The sequence below is a fragment of the Phoenix dactylifera genome, chromosome 16 (genome assembly GCF_009389715.1).
Source record: "Phoenix dactylifera cultivar Barhee BC4 chromosome 16, palm_55x_up_171113_PBpolish2nd_filt_p, whole genome shotgun sequence".
NCBI lineage: Eukaryota > Viridiplantae > Streptophyta > Magnoliopsida > Arecales > Arecaceae > Phoenix > Phoenix dactylifera.
In genome coordinates this window covers 11987263-12014636 of record NC_052407.1, presented here as the reverse complement: position 1 = coordinate 12014636, position 27374 = coordinate 11987263, and the positions used below count along the sequence as shown (strand labels likewise).

At 40.5% G+C, this 27374-nt stretch overlaps 2 protein-coding genes across 7 annotated transcripts; one reads left to right on the top strand and one right to left on the bottom strand.

The window, feature by feature from the left end:
• The first annotated feature begins 7444 nt into the window (after positions 1-7444).
• On the top strand, positions 7445-18605 carry LOC103703692 (transcription factor PCF6-like). Of its 3 annotated transcripts, XR_003384971.2 has the most exons (5): positions 7445-8110; positions 8346-8567; positions 8699-10243; positions 17414-17711; positions 18299-18605. XR_003384971.2 is itself a non-coding variant. In XM_039114548.1 (4 exons), exon 3 carries the CDS (start codon positions 8873-8875, stop codon positions 10214-10216), a length of 1344 nt encoding a protein of 447 aa, XP_038970476.1. In that variant the 5' UTR covers positions 7445-8110; positions 8346-8567; positions 8704-8872; the 3' UTR covers positions 10217-10243; positions 18299-18605. The 3 variants fall into 3 exon arrangements, 2 of the variants coding, with proteins under 2 accessions (XP_038970476.1, XP_008784856.1); XM_039114548.1 differs by lacking the exon at positions 17414-17711 and having other exon boundaries at positions 8704-10243; XM_008786634.4 differs by lacking the exon at positions 17414-17711.
• Positions 18606-20473: 1868 nt separating this feature from the next.
• Positions 20474-24281, bottom strand: LOC103703693 (F-box protein At5g46170-like). Of its 4 annotated transcripts, none has more exons than XR_001879229.3 (3): positions 22749-24281; positions 22433-22546; positions 20474-20983 (listed from the first exon to the last, which is right to left on the bottom strand). XR_001879229.3 is itself a non-coding variant. In XM_008786636.4 (2 exons), the coding sequence occupies exon 1, from the start codon at positions 24017-24019 to the stop codon at positions 22787-22789; it is 1233 nt and encodes a 410-aa protein (XP_008784858.2). In that variant the 5' UTR covers positions 24020-24281; the 3' UTR covers positions 20474-20983; positions 22749-22786. The 4 variants fall into 4 exon arrangements, 1 of the variants encoding a protein (XP_008784858.2); XR_603471.4 differs by having other exon boundaries at positions 22452-22546; XR_603472.4 differs by having other exon boundaries at positions 22455-22546.
• Between the last annotated feature and the right edge of the window lie 3093 nt (positions 24282-27374).

The following is a 27374-nucleotide window of genomic DNA, read 5'->3' as shown; positions in this document are numbered from 1 at the left end:
ACTAGTTAATTATAGGAGCCAACAAAAAGAATAACAAGTTAATGTTTGTTACATTCACCACCAGATACACATTGCTTGTCTTGAGATATGCAAATCTCAAGATAACTTAACATGAAACTCAAGACAAGTTAAATACCAAGTATGTCTAGGTAAATGGATAATAGTAGCAGCAATGCTTAAATCAGCTTTAATTTATAAATGTGTAAATTGATGTGCTGATTTAACCTAGATATCCATCTACAAACATGGCACATCTTGGTGCCAATCCTAACCCACCGGTCGACGCACGCATGCATCAAGATTATGCAAATATGCATTCGAGAAACATAATAAAGATCATAATGCCTATATTATGCGCTGCGATGAAGGCACGCCACTATCAACAACATATGGCCTAGATCATGAATTCACAAGACCTAGTCCGCTTATGGCATAGGCATTCATTCATGCCAGGAAAAATGCATCACATTTCAAGATCTGTATCCTCATCAGCTCCAGAGATAAATGGAGACAGTACACCAACGCATCCACAACACATGACACACATACCAAACATCAGATCAATCACCCTGCAATGAAGTAAATTGAATCTCATCTAAAAGGATAGGAAGGAGCATTAGATGCAAGAGGATCCAAGCACAAGGGAACAGTGAATCCTACTGTTTTTAAGCGTGGGAACGGGAGCACTGCATGGCCACTGTACACTGGCTTTAAAGTGGTGGTGAAGTACAGAGTTATGCTGTGGGAGCCCCCTCGGGGCTTTGAGAGAGGAGAGCAGCAGACACGGTGGGAACAAGATGCCGCGGTATCGCTGAATCGAGAGTGGCAGGGCCCCAACGGCCACCCAAAGCGAGGGTTGATGATTAAAGAGGGGGAGACAGAGAGACACGTAGAGTGCCCTCTCGGATGCCCATCATTGTAGAGAAATTATTTCGTTGTTTTAGAGCACAGAAGCTGGCGCACACGCATACGTCAAAAGCCTCTACCGTATTTTAAGGCAACAAAATATAGACTTTTGCAACTACTGCAGCTCGTGATCAGACGTGAATGTGCTCCGCTCGCTTCCCTACATGGCAAATGGGTGGGGGGATTGTCAGCTATTAAATTAAAGGGGAACAGTGCTTGTGCAGTTGTGCCCCCCCTGCCTTTTCACCACGGCCACCGAGGAAGGTAACATGCTCCTTCTACTTCACTACAATGTTGAGCTGCAAACTATATATGTACACATATACACACATATATACATACATATGTATGTATGTATCCATGCATGCATGCGTATGTGTGTGTATATATATATGTTGTGGTTCAAATTTGGTCCGAGGGTGACAGCGTCGGAGGAGCTGCTGGTTGAGTCGGTGAAGGAAATCCACCTGCTGGACGCCGACGTACCTGCACAAAGCCTCACCGGTGATTCCGATGAGGACCCTCCAATGTTTAAGTTAGCGTGGAGTTTTTGTTGGCCAAAAGATCCTCAGGTGTTACTTGATGGGGCTATTTATAGCCCCCGCAGAGGTGCCCAGGTGGTGGAGGTATGGCTCATCCTCATCATGGAAGGAGATGGCACTGGCCAGATGGCGCGCAGCCACAGCGCTGGCCAGGTAGCGCTGGCGTATACCGCAGGATACGACCTTTGTCAGTAGGCATGGCTGGGACAACAAGGTGTAGTCCTTTGTTGACGTGTCTTGGCAGGGTCATCAAGCGAAGCATTATGCGGTGAGGTTGCTGCAGGGCATGGCCGTAGCATGTACTGGACGAGATTAGCTCGGCCTTTGGTGGGGATCGAGGTTAGCTCAGCCTTCGACAGGGGCCGAGGTCGGCCTTGCCCGCTTAGCAGGGCACTGAGGTCAGGCCGATATGAGGGCCACGACAAAAATTCAGTGAGGTTGGCTTGGCGGGTTCTGAGATCAGCCTAGCCTCCTTGACGTTGAAGTCTGCTCGGTAGGGTGCCCCGAGCTCGGGTCAGGACATCATTGCCTGCGATCGATGGGGCCTCTTCGGCTTTTGATCAGCACTACAGGACGCCCTAACCTCGGGCCGGGGTGCATCGCCATTATAGATTCCAAAGGAGGTTGCTGCAGGTCGTAACAGCGGAGAGATCTGGCCGAGATCAACTTGGCCTTCGGTGAGATCCAAAGTAGGACTAGCTCTCAGCGGGATCGAGGTCTAGCCTGATCGGCGCTGAGGTCTGCTTGGCCAGAATGAGGTGGTCCCCTGTCATAAGCATGACGATCCATTTTGCCGCCCATCAATATACATATACAGTACGGACACATATATGTACGCTCGCTCGCGCGCGAACGTTATCGCTAAAAATCCAGCTCGGGCAAGCCTAGTGGCCGAGAAAGATGACGAGTTGCCTATGCAGATCGGTAAGGCCGGTTTGAGCTTGCTATTGAACTTCGAACTGGGTTGGAAGGATTGGATACGACGATTGCGTTCGAATAGGGACTTCCACTCAGTTCCAATCTGAAGTAACAAAAATATGGAAGTATGCATGCTGAAGAGTATCCGACGAGGGTTCTCTGATCTTTAAGTTGATCTTAGAGAAAAGTGGAGGTTTGGAAATGGCGGAGTGACAACGTGGTAATGAAGTCAGATATAATTTATCCAAGGATCTCTAGCATGTGCTTTATATAGATAAAGATCAACATTGACATTAATTAAATTAGGCATGTACAGTAGCCGTTACAGTAATAGTCCATATATCTTGTTGGGGCATAACGCTCATACATCTTGCCCATGAGGATCATTCATGCATTCCGGGCGTTAAGAAAATCGCATGCTATTGTGAGTACAGTTATCTCCAAACTTGAATGGCTTTACAAGTGCTTGTACTGTTGGCCATATGGCGAGCTTTTATTAATCGATCTGTCATATCAGCTGTATCCGGAGGTTACCAATAGTATGTTTGTATCCATCATGCTTTTTGAAACTAGACTCGTTGATAAAGAAATAGGAAGGGTGACACCATAAAGTGACGTCCCATGTTTTCTTTCTTTTTTTTTTAGCAGTGAGAAGGTGGTGGTTTCAGGGTTACTACTTGCTCGTGTCTTGAGGTGTGTGCACTTCATGCATAAAGCCAGAAGGTGGTGGGTTGAGTTCATCTTAGCAGGATAAGGGTGTTTGCTAGTGGAGCTCAATATTCAAGCCATGTTGTTTGGGTGGAGAGCATGTGAGTATTGAATCTTACAAATAAATGGACGCTCTGAGAATTGGGATTAGTATATTAGAGAAGAGAAGGAGAGTAGATGCATAAATATAGCATTAGTATAAGTCTGGAATGAGTGTTAATCCCCTGTAACCTCAGTTGGAGGAAATTCTTACAATCAATTGCACGACTGATTAGAATATTTTCTTAGCAGACGCTACAATCCATCCCAGTCAATCCATGCTTCTTGGTTTAAAGTGGAGAGTAAGGCTCAGCTAGATTTTTTCTTTAGCCTGAGTTAGTTCATGATTAGGCTTGGTCAAGTCATTTTTCAAGTTTAGAATCAAATTTTAATGTGACTTGGATGGATATATGGAAAGAATTCATTTTGGAGAAAAAGAGGGAAGGAAAGAGAGAGAGAGAAAAAAAAAGAGAGATTTGCGGGTGGCAGCACCAACAAACAGAACCTTATGAGATTTAGTTGTTAAACAAAAATGCGCGATCACGAAGCCAACCTCCAATTCCTAAGAAAAGAAACATTAACTTAAGTAGGCCAATTATACGGCTCAAATGATCCAGGGAAGTTGGATAAAAACTTGCTTAGTTAATTAACTTCAAATTTAAATAGTTAGGACTTAATGCATCAAGCTTGTATTATTCGTACTATTCTTATTTTCTATATTTTTACAATTTTGATTCTATTGAATCCTCTCGTGATTTGATTGCAAGATTTTTGATTGCTATCTTGCATGGCGACATAGGTTCATGTGTAATCAATAGTGAAGCAGACAAAATTTTCGATGAGATCATTTTATTTTGTGATCTCTAAATGGTACTTCTATCAGCATAAATTTTAGTAGCTTAACTTTATATTTAATATTTATTTTAATATTTATGGGTCATTGAGTTGATCGATTAGGAGGGGATGACTTGAGCCTGACTCACGAGTTCGACCGAGGACCTATGAGTTATATTGCAGATTATTTATTACTATTGATATCCTATCATGTCAATTAAAGAATTTTCTCAAAGCAGGGAACATCATTTAATCATAACATGTAGATCATTCTATAAAAGTTTAAAAAATGACATGCATGGGATATAATCTATTACCTGATATAATCGTGATACCCAGAGCAAGAATCGAATTATGTTATTCATAGTTTTAAAATTAATTTCTCAAATTAAGTTTAAGCATGGCTATTTTAATACCTATCCTTCAAATCATGGGTTTTTTAAATAGCATATATGGTAAACATTTCTGCATATATTCATCAACCTAATCTTAGCAACTGACTGAAATGATGGCTTCAATTGCTAGTCTTAGCAACCAACTAAGACTAGCAATAAGAAATGTTGACCTCGATGTTTGCTGAGGTGTCGACTGGGACTATCAAGCCAATCAAAATGAGCTAACCGACCAACAACAATAACCCATGTATCTCCAATTCAAGCATATTTAAAATAATTAATTGCTATTAAAGGCACAATCACAATTTCACTTATAACTCTTTCCGACTGGATCAATCATTACAACTCTTCCCTATGTGCGTAACGTGGAGACTCTTATCGAGTAATTAAGGCCTACTTCCACCTTGATCGGTAATAGACGCCAACCACTTCTATATAAAGGGCCATGGAAAGAGATATATGATTTCAGTTCGGATTTTACTGGCAACAATTTAAAAAGTTGACCACTATATTTAGGTTTGGTTGAGAAAACAATATGCATTAACATTATATAATTTCAATATACACTATGTATCTTCAGCAAGAATTTTTTTTTTTATATATACATATACATATATTCTAAGGACTTGGTTGAAAATCATAATGGTAAGATGGCAATATTTTCTATTTTTACACATTAATCAAGCTATCAAAACTCTTAGTGTGGGCTAGAGACACAAGGCAAGCATGCATAAAAATATACTTTTTTAGGACATGATGTTGTTAACGGTGCAATCGAAACAGCCACTTCAACAGATTTAAGATGCACAAAGTTTTTAGTGGTTTAATTTTTTTATTCACTTTAGTTAACCATAGAGTAACACAAAAATATTTGCCGGAAAAGATCTTAGACTTTATTTCCCTGCATGATGACTGATGAGAGGTTATTTGATAGCTTTATGGTGCATCCATCATTCTATCAGAAGTATCAAATGAAGTAAAAGTATGATACCTGTGCAATGCGAAGATAATGATATTATAAATAATAATTTATATGATAAATGAATAAGTAATTTGTAGAGGAAAATATTTCTGAAAGGAAATTGTTTTCCCTCCTTTAGAAAAAAAAAATCATAAATTCATTATTTTTTGTACGCAAACTTTAAATAGCCAACCATTTTTTCTAAAATAATTAAAAAGAATTCCACTTAAATTTGAACTTATTTCAATTTTTTTCGAAGTTTTGTTATTTTACGAATTTTGTGTACATGGAATTAGTTAAATGTTTTCTAAGATAACTCTAGATTCAAATTTTCTCTAAATAATTAAGAACAGTTGCTCTATGTGTGTGGAGAAGACTTATTTTTTAATTCATTTTTTTTGTTCATGGGCTCTAAATATCCAATAATTTTTTTAAAATAATCTAAATTTGATTTTTTTTCAAATAATTAGGAAGAGCCCCACAAAATTTATTTTGAATTTTTTCCTCTATGTGCATGGAAGGAAATATTTTTGAAAGGAACACAGCTTCCTAAAATATTTTTTTTCTGTGTGTGGTGCTTTCTAACATATTTTTTTAATTTTTTTTATTATGTGTGGAATTAGTTAATGGCTTTCTAAAATAACTTTAAATTATTTTTTAAAAAATAATTAAGATGAATCTTTACGTCTGCAAGCATGGTGAGAAATATTCCTGAAAGGACTATAACATTCTAAAATATATTTTCTATGTGCGATGATATCTAATATATTTAAATATATGTATATCACTTCACAAAATCACCAAATTTATTTTGAGTCTTGTTTTTTCCTTTGCGTGTGTGGAGGGAAATATTTTCGAAAGGAGCACAATGGTAATTTCTAATATATTTAGATATATATGGCTTCCTACATAATAAAATTTATTTCAATTATTTTCTCTATGTGTAGAGTGAAATATTTTTGAATAGAACACAATTTCTTGAAATATTTTTTTTCTATGCATGCTGATTTTTAACATATTTAGATATACATGTTTTTCCAAAATATTGATTTTTTATAATTTTGTTTTCTATTTTTTCTGAATTTTGGAGAAGGGTTGAGTTTTTTCTCTCATTTCCATTGTTTAAATATAAAGATATCTTTTCAAAATACAAATAGCAAAAATATCTTGAAGCAAAAAATCAACAAAGTTTATTGAAAGTTTGAAACATAATTACCATAATAATAATGAGTTCATCGGAAAATGTCATCCATAGATATGGTCCCTTGATTCTCCAAAGAAGTGACACCTATGTAGAGGGGTAAGAATATTTTATCTCGGAAGAAATTTACTTTGGTTTCATCAAATTAAGGAAACATTTGATTTAATCTAGGAAATAAAATTATAGAAATTCTTTCAAAGTTTAGAAACATAAATTTAATCATCTTTAGTATCCATTTTGGTCCATTATGAAAAAAATAGTCCACTTTTTTCTTCTCCTTGTATTTAATAAAAAATTAAATTTAAAAAAAGAAAAAGATTTGCAAAACATGAGATATAGAGTGTATACGAAAAAAATGGAAATTAATATGAGTGCAATATATATATATATATATATATAAAATAAAAGATAGAGAGAGAGAGGAGGGTTGTATTTTTCGCGCGAAAGAAGGGTTGGATCGCATCAAAGCATTCTGAGCTGATTCCTCCGCCGCTAGAACAGATCTCGAAACGACTGCTGGACGATCCAACGGTGGATTGTCTCGGAGGAAGGCGAATCCTTCTTTGGTGCGAAAAATACAATCCCCGTCCGGCTTAATACAGACAAGGCAAAAGAAAAAATCCACAGTAACAAGGCAAGCAGGGGGCCAACTTCGTAATTCCCTCAAATGCCAGCCCCAATTCAGACCCACCTCATCCGCCCGGTTCCCTCACTTCCACACTACCAGCCCCGGCACACCAAACATCATATTTGGTCCAACAAAAGCCGAAATTAACATAATTTATTGCCACGTGGCGAGTTAGGAGTGGGATAACTCGGTGTGTGCTGGATGGGAAGGGGATGGGATGGGAAGGAGATGGAGGGCAATTAAGTGAATAAGAGGGAAGGGAAGGGGTAAAAAGGAGGAGATTCCACTATATAAAGTAGGGGGAGGGGACGGCGGAGTGTCTGACCTTTCCCGATAAGCTCGGTGATTGCTCGAATGGGAGCGCCTAGGGCATCGAAGCACGAGCTCGTCCTCCGCTCTCCCTCCCCTCGGATATATTAATCTACTCCTCAAAATCCCTCCTCTCCGATTCCCCCTCCTCTCCTCCTCTTCTCGCGCAAAACTCCAAGCCCTCGGCGTTTTGGCGGGCTCGTCTCTCCTGTTTCTTAGGTTTTTCTCGAGGGGATCACGGAGTGGCGGGGAGGAAGGGATCGAGGTCCGATAATGGCGGTGGCGTGTCCGAAGCGGGCGTAGCGAGGGGGGCGGAAGGCCGGCGTGGGGGGATCTTGGGTGGTGGCTTCATCTGGAGGGGACCGCTCTGGGAGGCGGAGCCGAGGGAGGCACGAGGCCGGCATTCGTGAGCGGAATCTCGGGCACACGAGCGCGGTGCTGGGCGGCGGAGCGATCGAGGTCCGTTGCCGAGGAATGCAGCTGGATCGGAGCTCGTCTGCCTCCAATCGGTAGAGAAACAGCCGTCGTAGTGTCTCAAGAACCTCGAATTCTTGGTTTCTAGAGTGGAGCCGCAGATCCGGAGAGGACAAGGAGAGCAGATTATAGATCTGAAAGCTGAAGACTTAGATCGAAGCGGAAAGGAAAGATTAGAACTTTTATGCTCTCAAGGTGAGCCTTTCTTTTTTTTTTTGCTTATGTGTAGTATAAGAATTGGAGGACGAGAAGGTGAGTTTGGGACTGAGATTTGAGTAGGTTTTTTTTAACCGAGCAAGTTTAGAGCTTAGAGTTGCTTGTCTTGTTTTCTGTATTTTGCCTTTTTGTGGTTTTGAGGTCGTCGTCGTTTGGCTTTAAAGCTGCGAGGATTAAAGGCGCTGGCTGCTTTTGTGTTTGTATTTTTATGTAGAAAGAAAAACGTCCGAATTCGAGACCTGTTGCTGCTGCTGCGGTGCGTACAGGCGGCAGTGCTGATCTCTGTCCGCCTGGCGAGCGAGTAGCGAAAGGGATAGAAAGAGGGAGCGACCGGAGACCAGCGCGTCTCTCTAGATGTTGCTATGACATCGCTGTGGAAAAGCTGAGGCTAAGAGCTGACATCTCCGGCCACCAACGCCATTTCCAGCGTCCAAAGGTGCCTTCTTTTCTCTCTCTCTCTCTCTCTCTCTCTCTCTCTCTCTCTCGAGTCTTGTTAGCTATTTCTTTGTTTCTCTCTTTTATCCCATCCACTAGTAATGCTGGGTGAATTCGTCATCAATGCTAAAGGACAGCGCCACCGACTCCTAGAAACGCTAGCCCGAGCCCAGCTCAGCTTCCTGCGACAGTCTCTCCCTCTTCCCCAAACCGAGAACTTGGGATAAGGACGGAGCGGGCGCGGAGGTGATAAGGACGAGCCCAACCCATCCACCCCGTCTCGGCCCGGCGAGGCATGAAAGCGGGATGGAGATGGAGGAGAACCACGCCTGCAAGCGATCCCGGGTTGGAAACGGCACCGCCACCAGCAGCAGTCAGGCGGCCAAGATAGGCCGCAAGACCCAGCACCAGGACGACGACGACGAGGATGGAGAAGGGAGGGGCGGTGGCGGCGGCGGCGCCGAGAGCCGCGTCATGTCTTGGCACCACCCTTCCTCTAGGATCTTCAGAGTCTCTCGGGCCTCCGGCGGCAAGGACCGCCACAGCAAGGTGTACACCGCCAAGGGCCTCCGGGACCGGAGGGTCCGCCTCTCGGTCTCCACCGCTATCCAGTTCTATGACCTCCAGGACCGCCTCGGCTACGACCAGCCCAGCAAGGCCATCGAGTGGCTGATCAAAGCCGCCGCTGCCGCAATCAACGAGCTCCCCGCTCTCGACGGCACCTTTCCGGAGGCTCCAAAACCTCATCACCCTGAAGAAAAGCCGCCGCCGGAGGAGCCTGATGCCGAGGCCGAGCCCAGCTACAACCAGCAGCAGCATCTTTCGCTCTCGAAGTCCGGCTGCAGCAGCACCTCCGAAACGAGCAAGGGCTCGGTCCTCTCCCTCTCCCGCTCCGAGATCCGCGTCAAGGCGCGTGAACGCGCCCGGGTAAGGGTGAAGGACAAGGAGAAAGACCGAGACGATGGCCATGTCGCCGTCTCTCATCACCAGAATGCGAACCCTTGTCTCAACTCTCAGACCTCCTTCACTGAGCTTCTCACCGGCGGCGGCAGCAGCAATGGCGCTGACGTTGCCACAGCACAGGCGAACAGCGTTAATTGTCTCCAGAAGCAAATGCGGCACCTGCCGACTGTCACGACCACCGCCGATTACTTTGGCCAAGCAGGTCTCTTTCCCCAGGCACAGAAGTCCCACCAGCTGCCATCAGGGTTCTCATCCCAACCCAACTTTGGGAACAGCTCTCCCATGGGAATGGCACCGCTCAACATTGCCGCCACAGCAGCGGGAGCAGGAGACCATCCGGAGATGCAGCAGTTTTATTTCCTGCAGGACCATCTCATGTCCGCCTCAGCCATGGGAGCGGGGCCGGGAGACTATAACCTCAACTTCCCCATCTCTTCAGGTCTTGCAGGTTTCAACAGGGGGACCCTTCAGTCCAATTCACCATCTCAGTTGCCTCACCACCACCTCCATAGGCTCTCCTCTCCGGTAGACGGATCGAACCTGCCCTTCTTCTTTGGCTCCGCTGCGCCAGCTGCGGCCGCCACCTCCGCGGAGAACCAGTTCTCTGCTGGATTTGATGGCCGCCTGCAACTCTGCTATGGGGATGGCTACCGGCATTCAGACCTGAAGGGGAAGGGGAAGAGCTGAGGCCTCCTGTGCACCTTCTCCTCGCTGGTAAGAGGTTTCACCTGTTAACTATAGCCTCCTCAATGACAAGTGCTTGCGCTTTTTCTGCGAAATGGACTGTTAAACAAATAGTTTAATTGAAAGCACTTGTCTGCTTTCAATTTAATCTAGGTTTCTTGGAGTGCTTTTTGGCTTTTTGTGTTTTATGGTTCCTTCATCAAAATCCTCATATTGGGTTGCCATTAGGCATATGCTTGTTTTTCTCAAGGGTGCATGTCCTTGATTCCCTAGCTTTTCTAACTGAATGAGCGATGTCCACTACCAGTAATCACCTCCATCTTGGGTTTCCATCCATCTTGGGTCACGTTATCTTGTTCATTAGACCAGGTGTCAAATAGCGCATGCAAGCAGCCTATCTATACGGAAAATGCTGAAGAAAAAGTTATCATGTGCGTAAACTATGCTACCCCAAAAATTTTAAATAATGATCACATTTAATGCTCTGAATTTTTTAAACTGAGGTCACAGTATGAAATTTATGTGACCGTTGTATGATATAGTATTTAAAATTATTTGAACAACAAAATAGGGAAACTGAATAATGGTTGATATTTTACATATGATATGGGTCTGTTCAAATTATTTAATGCTAACTGACTGTGGTGGTTTGCATTAGTTGACAGTAGCTGTGTTTTGAGCCACTGAGGCAAAGGGCCATGTCCCTACTTAGGTGGTCTTAAATAATATCCCTCACAACTAGGATGTGTTAAGAGTCCATGTATAAAAAGAAAAAAAGAAATGCAAAGAATTTAGTATTAAGTTTGGGGAGTCTAATTGAAATCTTTGGACGAAGATAGTTTTGAGACACTGAAACGATAATTTTCTACTATATTTATTAGCTGTGTTTATATGTTTAATAAAAAAAGATTTATTTGAAGAATCCCTATCTCTAATTCCTAAAGTATCTCTAACTCTCTCTCTATTCTTCTTATCTTTCAGCATCAGCTGCCACGAACTTCTCTTTCCCTCTCTTTTCTCTCAGGAAGTTGCTCCTGAAACAGTTGACTATTTGTCTTTCCTATTCTTTGGTTCTTCTACTTCTTGCCTGAACAAAACGAATTGTTTCATATATGTACGGTGATATGCTTGATCTCTGAATCTAGGTTGAGATAAAAGTGAGCTCTATAAGATGTTTGGAAATCAAAAGAACACTATGTTCTTTGCAAGTAGGTCGTGAAATTGTTTTTTGTGGCATTCCTGTCTAAATATTGTAATTCATAGAAAAGTTAATTTGAGTGGGGTCTAGTAATGATAGTTCAACTTTGCAACTTCTGTTCGAAGTAGAATCTAACAGTCATTTGAGAGCAATGTGTGAGCATCAAATTCCTTCTTAAATCTTCTTTGGGTGACTTTTAGGAAGCAGCAGCTACGGATCGATAAGGTGCTTACCATTCCATTTTTTTCAAACATAATAGACAACCACCAATTTCCTTAACAGATCTCCTATGTTGAATCTCTAGATGCAAATAGTTAAGGTAATAAAGTACTTGCTTGAGCAGTTTGTTTTGTTTGCAAGTAGGCATTGTGCAATGCACTCGACAGGGCTATGGATTAGATCAAATGGCCCGTATGAATTGTGCGCGCCTCCACTCTTGTGCAGAGTGATTAATAGGGGCCTTTGGATCTAGTCCACATCCCCCATGGCCTGCGTCTCATGGTTCTTACTTTGGCAGATACTTTCAAACTAAACACAATCAAGAAAAGGAGCTTCCTGAAGGTGAGGTTTTGCACCGGCAGCCTGATTCACTAATCAATTCAAAACATGAATGGCCAATATGAGCATGTGCGCGCATATGGGTTGTCTATTCGTCTTATTGTTGTGGAAGAAGGGTGTCAATGTGGAGTTTAGGATTAGCTATGGAGCTACGTGGCCTACTATTCCTTATTGTCTTGATTTTGGGTTTACTTTCATTACTAGGAATTATCTTACCACTCGGGTTTTTCAACATCTTTTTCACTTGAGCCTGCATCTTTAGATGAGACTTCTTTGATGGTTAATCTTGATCCCTTGTGAAAGTTCCAATTATCTTGTTGTGCAAAACAGTCACTCCACCCATTAGATTCAGCACCTATTAAGAATCCAGTTTGTTGTTTTCCAACAAGAATCTCTTCATATGAGATTTCAAATTTTAGCAGCTGAAATCTTTTATATGAAATGCCTATCATGCTTTCTAACCGCTTCAAAATCTTGGTCCTTGCACTCACTCCTTAGGCATTCTTTACCCTAAATTTTTAACAGCTTTGGTTCCTCTTCACCAAAGATGAACTAGGTTTCCTTTTGCACTTTAGTTTCAATGGGGCTGAACAGGTATGAATTTTGGCAAGTCCAGGTCAACTCTGAAAGTTTTTCCCAAGAAAAGGGAAAAAACGAATTTACATTGAGAATGCTGGATATTTTTTCAGCATGTGTTTTACGCATCATAATGATTTGATGCTTTTTATAATCCAAAAGAATTATTAAAGCCGAGCACAAGAGACTATAGAAAGTAGATAGCAAAAAATATTATACAACATATATTTTATGTTCATCTTGACTGGTCGAATCATGATTCTTCCGAAGAGTAAGCAAGTTTTATGGATTTTTATAAAAATAATCTTCTGAACAAGTATGTGTACCTTAAATATTTTGCAAATCAAAATCGACATGCTTTCCAATCTACTTAAAACTTGCAATATTCCAATTTAATCCGGTGAAAATGCTTTCTAGTGGCTAAGTTTATCACCTATGAGCAAACTTTAACTCAAAAAATGTGAATAAAAATAAGGCTTTCTGCTTTCTGCTTGTTAGTTTTGTTTTGAACTTTTCATTGATGCTAAATTTCAATGACAACTGATATGAACTGCTAAAATTATTAAAGCTGAGATATTTTTCAGGTTGGTCCGGGCCAAAATGTTTCTATCATGACCAAAACTTGAAATCTTGATTCAAACATGAATATAGAACACTCATGGGCATATTTTGGATGTTATTCATGGTAGTCAAGTTGCTGCATGGCTATCTGTTTTGCAAGTTAATATCTTTAGAACTGATATGCTAAACAGATTGCACTCGGACAAAAGATGTAGTTTCTGTGTAGAGATATGGTTTAAAAGACCACCTGTTTTGGGCAAACCAATTGGAAGCAATAATGATGGAAAGGTATGAGAGGATAGAGTCCAATTTGGATGTGTGTGTCAGAAGTTGAGTCCCATCCGAAAGCCAACAATATATGCTAAATGACTGCGGTAGGTAGAAAAGATTTCAAATCTTAGGTGTTGGACTCAAAATATTAATTCTGCCCATGAGTTTCAGAAATCAAGGAATGTCGTGCAAGAGTAGTGTAGAAGTCCATGAGTCTAATTAAATGTTAGTTTGAAGAGTATACAAGTTGTGCAAGAGTTACATCGTGGAAGATGAAGTGTATATGCAATCAACATTGTGAAAGAAGTGTCGCAACAAGTCTATGTAAGGATGGACATGGTTGTGTGCTGATGCAAGAAATGGTGTATGAAGTGTACATATAATCAACATTATGAAAGTCAGAAATGTCATGACAAGGCTATATAAGGATGGCATGGATGTGGTGCAGAAAGGAGAGCAAATAAGACATAAGGTTAGTCGGAAGTTTCGAGGCTCGATGTTTAAAACATGCCCAGGATGTTGATGTGGTTCTGTTTGTCTCAGTATATTTTGAAAGTTTTCTACTTTTAAATTGAGCTTTAATTTGTTCCTCTCCCCTCATAATAAATTTGCTTCCAATGATGCATGAGAGATTCTAGAATATATAAGAGCATAACTTCGTGCATGCTTAATTCTAACATTGGGTGGGTACCAAGAAGACTTCATCAGCAAGATTTGGAGGTTGAGACTGCGAGGCATTTTATGGGTGCTGATGACACTTTCTGAAATGGAAGAGGCACCTGAGATGGATTTGCAATTAAAAATCTGGAATGTTATTGGAGAGGACACAGAGCAAAAGGGTGTAAAAGATCGAGGAGAACCTATGAAATCCCTGAAACTCTTCACTTCTTCCATGCTGATCTATAGCTTCTGTAAAATTAAATGGTGAATTGTCCTAAAATTACACACAGACACCTGTTAACCATATGGATCAGACCAATATAGTAGAAAGTTCAAGTCAGCTGATTCTCTCATTTAGATTTGAAAAAAAAAAAATAATAATCCACTGGCCAAAGAATCAATGACTTTACCCATACTTGATCAGTTAATGTGATAGATAATTATTCTCTTTCCAATATTTAAATCAATGTTCTGCTATTTACCTTGTAAAAATATCACCCTAGCACGAGCCACTTAAATATAAAAAAAATGTAAAAGCCATCTTTTCTAAATGTTGAACATGAGTGACTCATATAAGCTTTTGGGTGAACCCAAAATCTGTATAATAAGGGAACATGAAGGAGAAAAAAAATAATGGATTACAAAGGTGGTGAATTTCGAATGATGAGCACAAACTTGAACTAACCAACCAACCTTGTAATTTAGATTCCTATGAACTTAACAACCAGGGGAATTCTAAATACCTTGTTTTCATGTAATAATCCTGATTGGGATTTGAAAGTAAATGGGGTGCACTAGGAACCTGAACATAGCATGAAAGAGGCATTGTACACATTTAATTGTATATGATAAATTGTGGGTGGGCCAATCGGCAAAATATTTTTTATTTAGCCTATCATTTAGAGTACATGCCCCCTTCGCTCTCTCTGTGTGTGGTTTTGTTTGTCTCTCACATATCTAGCATGGAGTAGGGGGGCAACTGACATCCTCATAGATGACATCACAAATTATATGCTTGAACTTGAAATTTGTCGATGATGTTAGGTTGGCCTGCCATAATATTGAAAAGACTTGTCATTGACCTTCCAGTAGTGATCAATGTTCCTTTGCACAATTTGAAAGAAGATGCCTGATTATGCATACACGAGAATTGTTAATTTTCTTGTTACATCCTTATTACAATTCTTTCTATCCTTCTCACGCAATTGTCGGTGGACCACAAGTGACTCTCAATCATTACAGTGGTTGCTTCTAGAAGCCATCAGGTTCTTAGGGTCAGTTATTTTAGTCTTAACTTGTGATAGATACTTGCCACTGACAGAAATATTTGTTGCCCACAAACATTGCAGCTTTTTGCAAAATTCTCATGCCAGCACCCATTGAATATTTATACAAGTTATTTTTTGTAACTTTTCATCCTCAATACTCACAAATAGGGTTCGCTGAATTGTACTTTTTTTGGGGGGGGGGGGGGTATTGTACCAACCGACTACCAATTTGGTACATTAGTACCAATTTGAAGCGTACCAAAACCAAGGGGAGGGAGAGGGAGGGAGAGGGAGGGAGAGGGAGGGACGAGAGAGAAAGAGGGAGATAGAGAGGACTAGGGTTCCCCTCACCTGGAGTCGGGGATCTTGGGAGAAGCAAGGGTTGCAGAGAGGGGGGGGGGGGGGGGGCTTTGGGGGAGGAGACAGCTAGCATGTTGAGGGCCATGGTGTAGGATGTTCTTGAACAGAGAGGGGGAGAGAGAGACGAAGGGATAGATGCATATTAGTGATCTGTGGTCGTTGTCGATGGTGACGGCTATGGTGGCCTTGAGGCAGATCAGGAGAGAGGGGAGATGACTTGAGGAGTTGCAACTCACGACTTGATATAAATTATTGAACAACCTAGTTTTCTTTGAAACAGTCCCAAACGGCTTGAAATCGGGTGGAACCAAATGGTTCATCCTGGTTCTCAATTGGGACCAAATTGGGTGGCTAAGCTTTCTCGGTTCTTGACCGGTCTGATTTGTTATGCCTCGAACCGCTCTGTTCGGGATGGTTTGGCGGTCCTTGCTCACAAGAGCATTATAAAATATTATAGTAAAGATCTTTTGTTTGTCGAGATTAGTAGATGGTTTCAGAACACTTGAAATGAATGCATGCTTATTTAATGGATCTGTTTTTTTGTTAAACGCACGGTATGCAATTTGACATTTGCGAATAGACACTATTCTTACAAAAGGGTACATCCTTAACCATTGTATAAAAGTAGAAACCATTTCTGAACATCATCTAACTTTATACAAAGGCAGTATAACTTTTCTTAAAATGTTTTTATGCGTAAGCTTGCTACATAAGATTATTCATGATATTCGGTAATAAATTAAATTGTTTTATTGTTTCGACAAACAATTCATATGCTAGTGGCATTTAATTCATGACACATCTCAATGGAATTGTCCATTCTATTACCTCTCTTGACCCATATGTGCATAAGCTATCCATAGGAGTTTCCTTATCTTATCTCAACAACGCAATCCTAAAAAATATTTCACATAGTATGGTAGCCATCCCAAGTAGGATGTCAATCCAGAACCGAACCTGATGAGTAGTTAGACCAGTGCAGATCTTTCTTTGTTGTACAGGAGCTGCTTAACTCTGCATTTTGGTTGATTGGTGAAATTCTGAATATAAATGATTTTGGAACATAGTGAATAATGACACAGCATTGATGCAATGCATGCCAGAACTATGGTCTAAATGTTTGAAAGGAGTGGCACTTTAACATGGAGGAGCTTTTTATGATTGGGGCATGTATCTAAGTGATGAAGTGGTTAAATTAGTTGTAATAGTAATATTTGAAAAGGACCAATATTGCTTAAGGTGACTTTTATGCGATTAGATTTAAGAATGACTGGCTGTTTGTAATGGTGCTAGTAAGATGCTTTTCTGAACCCAATTACAGTTAAAATGTATCAGAATTCTGATGATTTGGGACTTCTCAAGATCTTGGTTTTCAGACTTCATTTGTTGCTTAAAATTTTTGGCACTTGTTACCATCCCATCACAACAAGAATATGTTTGCAAGTTTGTTTTTAAGATATTTGCGGCAGAGAAATTGTTTGAGTTTCTTTGTCAACTAACTGTAGGATTTGACAAATTGTACATTGGGGAATGCTATCTTAGGAATGTGTGACTTGCACTGTGCATCTGTATTATGAGGAATTAGTGTAGTTCTGATGTCATGCTTTTTTTTGGGGCTAAAGTTATCGTCTGTTAAAGACCGATCCTTCTATAGATCAATGATTATTTTTGATGCATCTCTATGTTTGTAAAACACCACTTAGATTATAATCCTTGTTTCCCTAACATTTGCATATATGTTCTTAACAGATGCATTGCCTCAGCTTGCTAATTTTATATGTCATGATTCAAATAATATTGTAATAAGAATGGAGCACCATACTGGAGGTTAAAAGTGTATTGTTCTTGATCACATCCCCCACGGTTGCTACCATTTCCTCATAAAAGAAGGCGTTGCAACAGGTTCTGGAAGAACAGATACCTTAGTTCAGATCTTATGATTGTCCGATGCCTCATTTTTATATTGCTCCACCTACTATTGAAAAGATTCCTTGGTTCATCTTTTTTGTGTGGATGATTCTGTGGATAGGGTTGTAATAAACGAGCGGTATGATCCCCTGACTTCTCTCTGTTTCTGAAAGTTCCTAAATAGATATGCGTTGCAGCTTGCTCTTCTATGCTGGCCAGTGATTTTGTCAATTTTTCTTTGCATGTGCTATTTACCCAAGCACTCAACTACAACGCAGTACCTATATCATTGATACAATTGCTAAACGGAACAATTGAAAGCAACCATCTTTGTGAGCCCTACAAAATTATAGGGATGAAACTGTACTGTAGACACCCAACATAATGTAGCATGCAAACAATGTAGTATATAAAGCACAATCATGCATTAGATACCAGTCCAATGCAAGTAATTAATCTGGACTTTTCATAATTTCATCTTTCTTACAGTTCATTCTTCTAATTGTTAAGCATGGCATCTAGAACTTCAAGAATATTCAGAATCATAGCTTTCATTTCTTTGAAGTTGTGCCACAACATTTTGCAATAATATATAAATGACACGTCCCATAACGTCCACCAAGATGTGTACATTTATTATCTGTATCAGGTTATTAATTTGTTCGAATTTCCTTCAATGACAATCTACTACAGCTGTATTAACTTGTACCCAATTGACGGTTGCAGGAACTGAAGACAGCAGCCATGATGAACTCAAGTCCTTCGCAAACAAGGCATCTGAAATGTGATATTATTCATATTATTGGTGTTATTGTAACTAACATTGCTGTTTTATTTATGTTCCTTGCTGTTCTCAGGAATGCCATTTTGTAATTTATGAGTCGGATGATTTTTATCTGTGTGGTTCTAGGTTTAGACCTCATTATCAGAACCATAAACATTTTCTTAAATTTTTATTGCTGTCTTGAGTTCAACAAGCTGTAGATCTGAGATCTTTGAAGCAAACAGAGTTGGCCGAGGGTTTGTTCGTTCATGTTGCTCTAAAACCTTGCTGTAAATGATTTTTAGGCTATTCCAGTGAAAGTTTCTCTCATGGGACTCATGGCATTGAATTCGTCCCACAAGAAACCCGAACAGGATGTCAAATGCGGCTGCCATCCTGGTGGATAATGATGCCCCTGAGGAATGTTCATTGTCTGTGTTTTTGCAGGCTTTGCTCCTGAAGACTACGGTTTGCTGAATGGTGCTATACCCTATCCAGGCAAGTGTTTCAGATGCCTTGCCCCCCTGTAAGTTTGGAATTTGGCTGGTGGTCTATTATCAGTGCTGACTGCAATTTTGGAAAAATTGTTCCATTTGCTGTTTTTTTAGATGATATTGAATAACTGTTTTCCTAATTAACTTGGAGTTATGCCGGTGTGGTTAATATTGATTTCATGCGCATAGTTGGTTTCAAGTGTTTCTTTGCAGAATGTTTTCTGGTTATGCAATTTCATATGTTTCATATTATGATGATTGCCGGCTGGACCTTTCTTGGCGATTGAGTTCAATCAATTCTACACGAACTTGTTATTTCAATTCTTTAAGGTTTTGAGCAAGGCATCATACAGTTACAAAGACCGCCACTGAAACCATTATCGACCGATGTAACGATCATAATAGCCTCCTTTTTAAAAATCTAGGTATTTCAAACTTTAATATTTAAATATAATTATTACAGCAGCTGCTGGAACATAATGATGTTATTTCTCTTCAATTTTTATTAAATAAAAATTATTTTTGCTATAAAAACACTTTTGGGGAAAATTTAATAAAAAAATAATTTTAAAATTAAAGTTTTATTTTGAGAAAGGAACGTGCAAAAAGGATGATTTATTTATGTTATAATAGAGGATAATAATAATTGTAAAAAAGGGTACCATACTAGCTGTTATTAAATAATGTAACTGGAGGTGGCTGAAACTATCTTCATGGCCGTCATAATGGTTATAACATTGTCATTTGAAAACCTTTCCCGAATTTCTAATCTATGGTTTCTGTCCGAAGTCTAAAAGCTTCCCGTTACTTCGAACTTTTAGCTTCCTTGACAAATTGGAGCGATTTAACGTTGCCTCCAATTCGTAACAGGAACTACTGATGAACAACTGATAATTAGCAACAGCAACTAGTGATGAAAAAGTGATAAAAACCACATCGCAGTTCAATGATAGAACACAATAACGAGTGATTCAGGTACATGCTCGTCATAGCTTAAGAATGAATTATTTGGAACAATCAAGCAATGGTAGAAACAAATAAAGTACTGTAAACCATATTACAGATCAGAAAAAGAGAAGTCTGGATGTTAAGGTAGTCTGAGATCAGATTAAGCCTCAGCTTTGTTAATTATTACGTATTTTTTGCAAACAAGCTCATCTGCAATACTTTGGAAGTCCAAGCTTTCAATTAGATTCCCAGATTATGAAAGTCAAAATAAGATAAAGGGGACCAAGCACATGCTTAATACCAGCCATTTTATTGGATGCCTCGCATGCAAAATATGACCAGAAAGCATACTTCTATTAAATGTTTGAGGGTAGGTACCTTGACACATCGACTTGGTCTGAAGCTTCTTTCTTTGACAGGGAGGGAGACCCCTACGCCCAATGGCACTCCAAAATAGAATCTCAAGTGCTAACATGATGCCACCGATTTCTTAAAAGAAAGAAAAGCCGCCACCAGAAAAGGAAAAAGAACCACCACCAGGAGATCCTTCCATAGCATCTGGAGTACTCTTCTAAATCTTAAGTTTCTCATACGTCGACTTATCCAAGTAATTCCATCCAGAAGCATTAAAAAGAATCACAGCCAGCAGGAATGTAACACTTCAGTTCTACACCCACAAATCTATTTGCTGGTTTATAAAGCAACATAATGCTGCTAAGATATCAAAGCGAACAGACAACTACCATCTTGCGAATTAATAGGTCATGTGTTAGTTCTGTGTGGCGGTCACAAACCGAAAATTCAGACTGCTTGTACATGAGGTTACAAGAACACAGACAATTATGAAAAATTACAACTTGATCCAAGTTCAACAGCAGAATAACTGATAGATTGATTGATCAGTGCAATTATGCTAATGCACCAAATACAACACATATGTTCACTAAAGACCATACCCAGAAGGTACCATATTGACATTGCAAGGATCGGCGGGGTTGGGCATAGAGCTTGCTCTAACTGCCCCTATATATTCTTAAAGAGGGGGGCCCAAAAAAACAGGAGCATGCTACTTGTCAGCTCATGAAGGTGATGTTGCAACTCATCATCATTGCAGCAGAAAAATGTGAGTTATCGCGCCGTGGAGGAGTTGGTTACAAACAGATCTGAATCCTTCATCTGCCTCTTCTCTCTAGAACATCTAAAACCCTGAAAATTCAAATGATAAAATGGGTAAGTTACTCATACTTAACAGGAAAATTTGTTTATGAACCCTAAATATATCAGCCAGAAAAAGAATAGAACACAGTATATAAAATTGAAATTCTTGCACGCTATGATTTTTTATTTAAAAAACAAATAACATCAAAAAAATGCATTCACCATACATTGACCAAAATCAGAAACTAGTAGAAAAATAGTTAATAACCAGAGTGAATATCATTCCTCAGCAAGAAATTAGAATATCCAAATTTGGCAATTCATTGAAGAAGATAATAAGACAGAATATCAACAAATAGCACGAAAGTTTCAACTTCTATTTCTAGGTAGATGAGGGGCATAGGCAATTCGACTTAGGCTACCCCTTCCAAGTTCCAACCTTGATGAAGGGGGAAGTTGATGGTAGATATATGGTACAACCATGGAGAAATTTAGCAGCAGGTTACCTGGTAGCTTCATTAAGTGTTGATGAAAAAGACCCTCATGGTGCTGTGTTCAACACTTCGCTGAGGTCATTGAAAAGAAATTCCAAAGAACACTGATACAACCAAATCTTCATATAGAGAAAATTAACCATTGTTTTATGAAGACCATTTAACATATTTTAAGAAGGAAACATAGTAGTGCAAGAATTTATGATGGGTAAAGGTAAACTAAGGATGATAAATTATAGTAGCACTTAGGTAGAAGGATTATAGTCTTTTAGGAGCTTGTTTGGATATTCCTATAGGCCCGAGCTGAAAATCCTGCAGGAATCAGGCCTGTCCGCCCATCTAGCTTGTATCTTTGAAGGGCCTGCCCAAATCCCAGCCTTTGGGCTGTAAGAAGGAAAAAAGGACCCATGGAGGTTTTTTTTTCTTTCTACAAGATTTAGGCCGAAATGTGTTTGGTTGACAAAGCCATGCTCTAAGGGGCTCCCCAATCTACAATCCTGCAAGATTTCCAGCCCAATCTTATAGGAAAAATCCAAACAAGCTCTAAGTATCATCCCCATCCATTTAATTATATGCAGTCTATAGCGAAATTTGGAAGTTGAATAAATTATAACTTATATAACTCACTATTTATGTGCTTCTGGAAAACACAAAACATTCCGATATTCCACTCAAATAGGGCTAAAATATATGCACCAATTTCCTTTTTATGCCAAACTTTTTGATAACACAGTTTAGTCCGGATGATCTTCAATTACGAAACTGTGATTCTGTGAAGAATTACATGCATTTCAAGGAATGCAAGAAGTCAGTAAAGCGTAAGATTTCTTTTCCTGCACAAGTAAGACCTATAAAACCTAATGTCAGCAGTCCCCGCCCCCTCTCCCCCCGCACTCTGCAAACCAAAAAAAAACAAAAAAACAAAAAAAAACAAGAAGAAACACAACTAAAAGCAACAAATTTAGTAATATGCAACATATAAATTAAATTTCAACCCGATGACCTCAGAAGGGATCACATACTACCAGGCCTTCAGCATATGGAAATAAACAATCAACCCCAAACAGATTCCGCATACAATTCCACATCCCAGTCTCCTTCGCCTTCATCCAATCTTCTGCTCATCACAGGGGAACAAATGAGACAACCATTTAAAATTCCACGGTATCATAGAGTGCTCGCTAACCTACAAACTGTTGCCATATAACATAAAGAAGGAAACTTTGCATCTCCACAAGCTAATGTTTTATCCCCAGCTAATCAAAAAAGAAAAATTCTTAAGCTGGAAACAGAATCATCAAACAAAAGTTAAAATTCACCTTTGGGGGATGGATTTTCTGGGCAGCTTGTTCTGAGATCAGAAGGAATTCATCTCCAGGCAGTAACTTCTCCTCTTCACGAGCAACTTAGCTGCGGTCCTGTATGGCTCTTCAAAGGCATTCAAGACCCAGCATCCATCAGAGGACCCAATACCACCACCACCGCCTCCAGGTGTCTCGCTCGGCCGAATGGCCACCAGTGTTGCTCCCTCGAGGACCACCCCACCAGGCAGTTCCAGGTGGGGGGCGTACCAGAGCCGCATGCTGAGGGCCGGCACGAGCGTCCTCTGCGACATCCCCGACGCCGAGACCGGCTTCACCCGCAGCTCCTGCAGCTGCCCCTTGCTCAGGGTTAACACCCCCTGTCCATCAGCGTCTGTGAGATCCAAGCTCTCCAGCGTCTCGTGGTTGGCGATGATCGGCTGGAGGAGGTAATGGCGGGCGGAGGCGGCGATGAGGGAGCTGATGGTCCACACGACCCTAAGCTTCAGTCTTCCATTGGTGTAGAAGGACTCCGGGATGTTCCCGCTGTCATCTCCACCGCAGGCATCCTGGAAGCTAGGGTTAGGGTCAGGGTTGGAAGATTTAGGGGAGAGGAGCGAGGAGGAGGAGAGGACAGAGGAGGCGCAAAGGATGACGCAGTTGTCGAGGGTGGAGCCGAAGTCGGCCTTCCACTTGAGGAAGACACCGTCTTCGACACGGATCTCGCCGGAGGGGAGCTCTATCCGGAGGCGGCGGATCTCCTTGAAGTTCTTTAGGACCTCGGTCGGGGAGTGGTGGGAGACCTCAGAGGAGGAGGAGGAAGACGAAGAAGACGACGAAGAGGAGACCGAGGATCTTCGGGAAGCAGCGGAGGCGGCGGGGGCGAGGATTTGGCCGAGGGCCTGGAGGGGCTTGACGAGGCTGCCAAAGACGAGGCGGGTGAGATGAGAGAAGACGCCCCGACCCTTGTCCGGCCCGGCGCCTCCGCCCCCGCATCCGGCGGCGGTGGTGGAGGAGGAGGACGGGGCAGGGTCGTCGGAGATGACGCAGTCGACGTGGACGACAACGTAGTCGACGAGAGGGACAAGGGAGTGGAAGCGGTGGGAGACGACGCAGCACCGGCCAAGGGCCTTAACATCCCCGATCCGGTTGAAGACGTCGAGGAGCAACGAGTCCGGCAACCGGTCGAAGTAGTCGATCCCCTCCGCCTCCTCTTCCTCCGCCCGATCGCCGCGCCACGGCCTCGACCCCTCCAGATCCAACTCTCCCCGGCCGGCGAACGACGCCATCGGATCCCAATACTTCGTTAAATACCAATAAATATCAAAACAAGCAGAGGAGAAGAGCGTAGAATCCCTTCCGTGGAAGCAAGGATGGAATCCGGCTTTTTTCTTCTTTTTTCTGGAGGGGGAGGAGAAACCCTAACTCCAAAGAAGTGCGGAAAAGATGAGGAAGGGATTGGGGAATTTGGGAGCGAGACGGAAGTGGAGGGGGGGACGAGATTGAGCCATGGCTTAATGCGGTGGCGACGAAGAAGATGAGAGACAAAGAGGGGGCAGCCAACCTAATTTAGTTATTTAATTATTTTTTTAATATTTATTTATGCTATTTAAAATAAAAAAAGGAAAAGAAATTGAATTGGGAGTACCTCGGCGGGCTTGAGAGAGCGATGGGCAGCGGGAAGCGAAAGAAAACCTCCCTTCTCCTTCTTCGTTGCTTTATTATTTTTTTATTAATTTTTTTCATTTATTTGATCGGACTTTGCCGGCCATTTTTAAATTTTTTATTATATATATATATATATATATATATATATATATATATATATATATATATATATATATATATATATATTGGTACGTGAGCGAGTCACATTAACCTTAAATAAGCACTGCTACGAAAGTTCTGCTAGACAATATACCTCAAAGAAGGTAAGAAACAGATACAAAACTCGTCCACCGAAGTGGTAAGTCGTAAAAAAGTCAACCCAATTTTCAGCTCTATTACTCTTTCGATAGACATGTATAGCCAGAAAAACAACACACTCCTCCAATAATATTGGGATGTAAAGCAGATGGTCTGCCCTCAACCCCACTTATTATTATTATTTTTTTAGTGTAAAGGCCACAATGCGGAAGAAAGATACATAGGGAGGGATCGATAAGCTTTTTTTTTTTTTTTTATTGACAACTATGTTTTTGGTCGTTGTAGTTTTTAAAATATTTTTAAATAAGTTATATAATTTAAAATTTATGAATTAGGTTTCTAAATTTTTATATGTCATTTAACGTAGTTCTTTCGGTGGATTCCTGCTAATTTCTAGTGCCGTAAAATTGCGTGTCATGCCCACTTGAGGTGCTTTTTCTTGCTGGCACCAATGTTAGCGTATTGATGCATAAAGTTCGAATTTTTTTTAATGATGTGGTACATAGATAATGATGGAGAAATTATTGCATTAAAGATCGAACCAATGATTCCCTACCATCTTGTTTGGTCGACGGGACGCTAGTGGTGGAGTTCGATGCGGTCCACGTCCCACAGCTCCAGAAGACCACGGCGGCGCCATCTACGACGCCCGCCCACCGGGGCCCTTCCCCACGAGGAGGGAATAGAGAGAGATTACATGGAGGGAGAGTGAGGAGATGTAGTCTAGCTGGATGGAGGGATTGCCGGAATAGATATGTACGGAATAAAAAAATTTTACCTACGTAAGTAAAGAACTGTTACAAATAATGAAAAAAAGTAATAGATTTAGGCTCTAGCCTGCTTCAATCTTCACTGTTGGCTAGGTTGCTTCGATTTTCACCACCATCGAGGCTCCCAGCCTCCCTTGCTAAGGAAGGGAGGGTGGCAACGAGATCATGCAGAGGGACTGGATGAAGTAGCTCGGAGGGTTTGTTTAACCCTATTTACTAGCCAGTTCATTTCTTATGATGATATAAGGCATAGGTAATGATGCGGCGTGATGATGTGGTTCTCAGTAATTGTAAACTTCCAGCAAAAATTCTAATGTAGCATAAACTTTTTGTTATCTTTATTTTTCTTTAAGGTGAATCTCAAGCATCTTTTTGTAAATTTATCTTTTTTTTTAATAGGAGCAAACTTATACTATCAAATATTATCAATATTATGAAAACCAGCTGTACCTTCATGTATTTTTCCTCAAATTTTGGCTATTTTTTTTCTTTAATATGGAGCCTAAGCATCCTTTTACAATTTTTTTTTCCCTAATAGGAGTAAATTTTTTCTATAAATTTTCAAAACTTACAACATTCTTGCGATGGACTGTACAAGCATGGCTGGAGTGGGTATGATAGGTAGAAGCCAAGGACATCCATGTTTTATGGTAAAAAGAATCTCCATTCTTGCAAAGAGGAAAAAATATATCAAACTTATAACAACCAACTCTATTTTCCTGCAAAATATTCTAAAAATCTCTCTCTCTCTCTCTCTCTCTCTCTCTCTCTCTCTATATGTATATATATATATATATATATATATATATATATATATATATATATTAAAGTGTAAACCTTAAGGCACCTGGTTCATTATCAGTGACAAGGAATGCCTACTTGCCTACTGCAGCGTCCTTCAAATGCACTCAATTGCCCCCAGGACTCCTATTCCTTCATGGGCTCCATCTGCATCACATCAAACAAAGTGGGGCCCTTCTGGACAAGGCAAGTAGTTTAGATGTTGTTGTAAGCAAGTCCATTCATCTTTCCTCTTTCAATGGCTGCTAAATGATCTTTTAGGTATCTTTTGGACTGTCTAACATGTCTCTTTCCTTTCCATTGCCATTTTTTTTTCAGTTGTTGGTCCTGCAAAAGGACTAGACATAGATTAGCTATATTACTTTTGATAGTGAATTATTGTGCAAGTTATATTTTTTGATTATCCATCAGGGTCATCAATGCAAGTAACCTAGCTTCTTTAGAGAAATCATACCATTATATGTAAATTTATACGCTACAGGAATAGCAATTAGTTATTATAGTTATAAATATTATAGCCACTCAAGCACATGGTTTAGAAAAGAGGAAGGAAGAGATTGCTCGAAAGCCATATGAAAGAAGAAAGAAAAAAAGATGGTTGGAGAAAAGATGGCATGCATCGGCACTAATGGGTAATATACTATTTAATGGATTGAGCAAACCTTAATAAAGCAAGACCATTGGGTTAACGGTCCTTTTGCAACATTTGATTGAGGAGCAGAAGCTGATTCATCGATTCGCAGGCTTGGACATTGGGAGAAAACAAGACAAAAAGAGTCTGGAAATCCATTCAATTGGCTCAAGTGGAACTTAAAGATACAATAATAGATGCCATCATGAGATCACTAGGATACCTAACTATATTATATTGTTGATGAGTGAGGAGGCAATTTTCTCGTACTCATCAATCAGAGACTATCAGAATATAGATTTGGTGACAAGTCCTTTCCTAGAGAACAAATGCAGCAATATAAAAACCAAGGCCTGTAGGCCAAGTTCGAAATGGCAGGTGAGTTGTTAATGTTGTCCATGATCACATTGTTTTCAGTTGACAAAGAGAGGCCCGTAACTCTATAATATCAAGATGATACTTTTTTTAAAATGAAGCAAAAAAAAAAAAAAAAAAGAGGGACCTCTCCGACGAGGC

Coding starts and splice junctions, on each gene's coding strand:
- LOC103703693 (XM_008786636.4), bottom strand. CDS start 24,019: ATGGCGTCGTTCGCCGGCCGGGGAGAGTTGGATCTGGAGGGGTCGAGG.
- LOC103703692 (XM_039114548.1), top strand. CDS start 8,873: ATGGAGATGGAGGAGAACCACGCCTGCAAGCGATCCCGGGTTGGAAAC.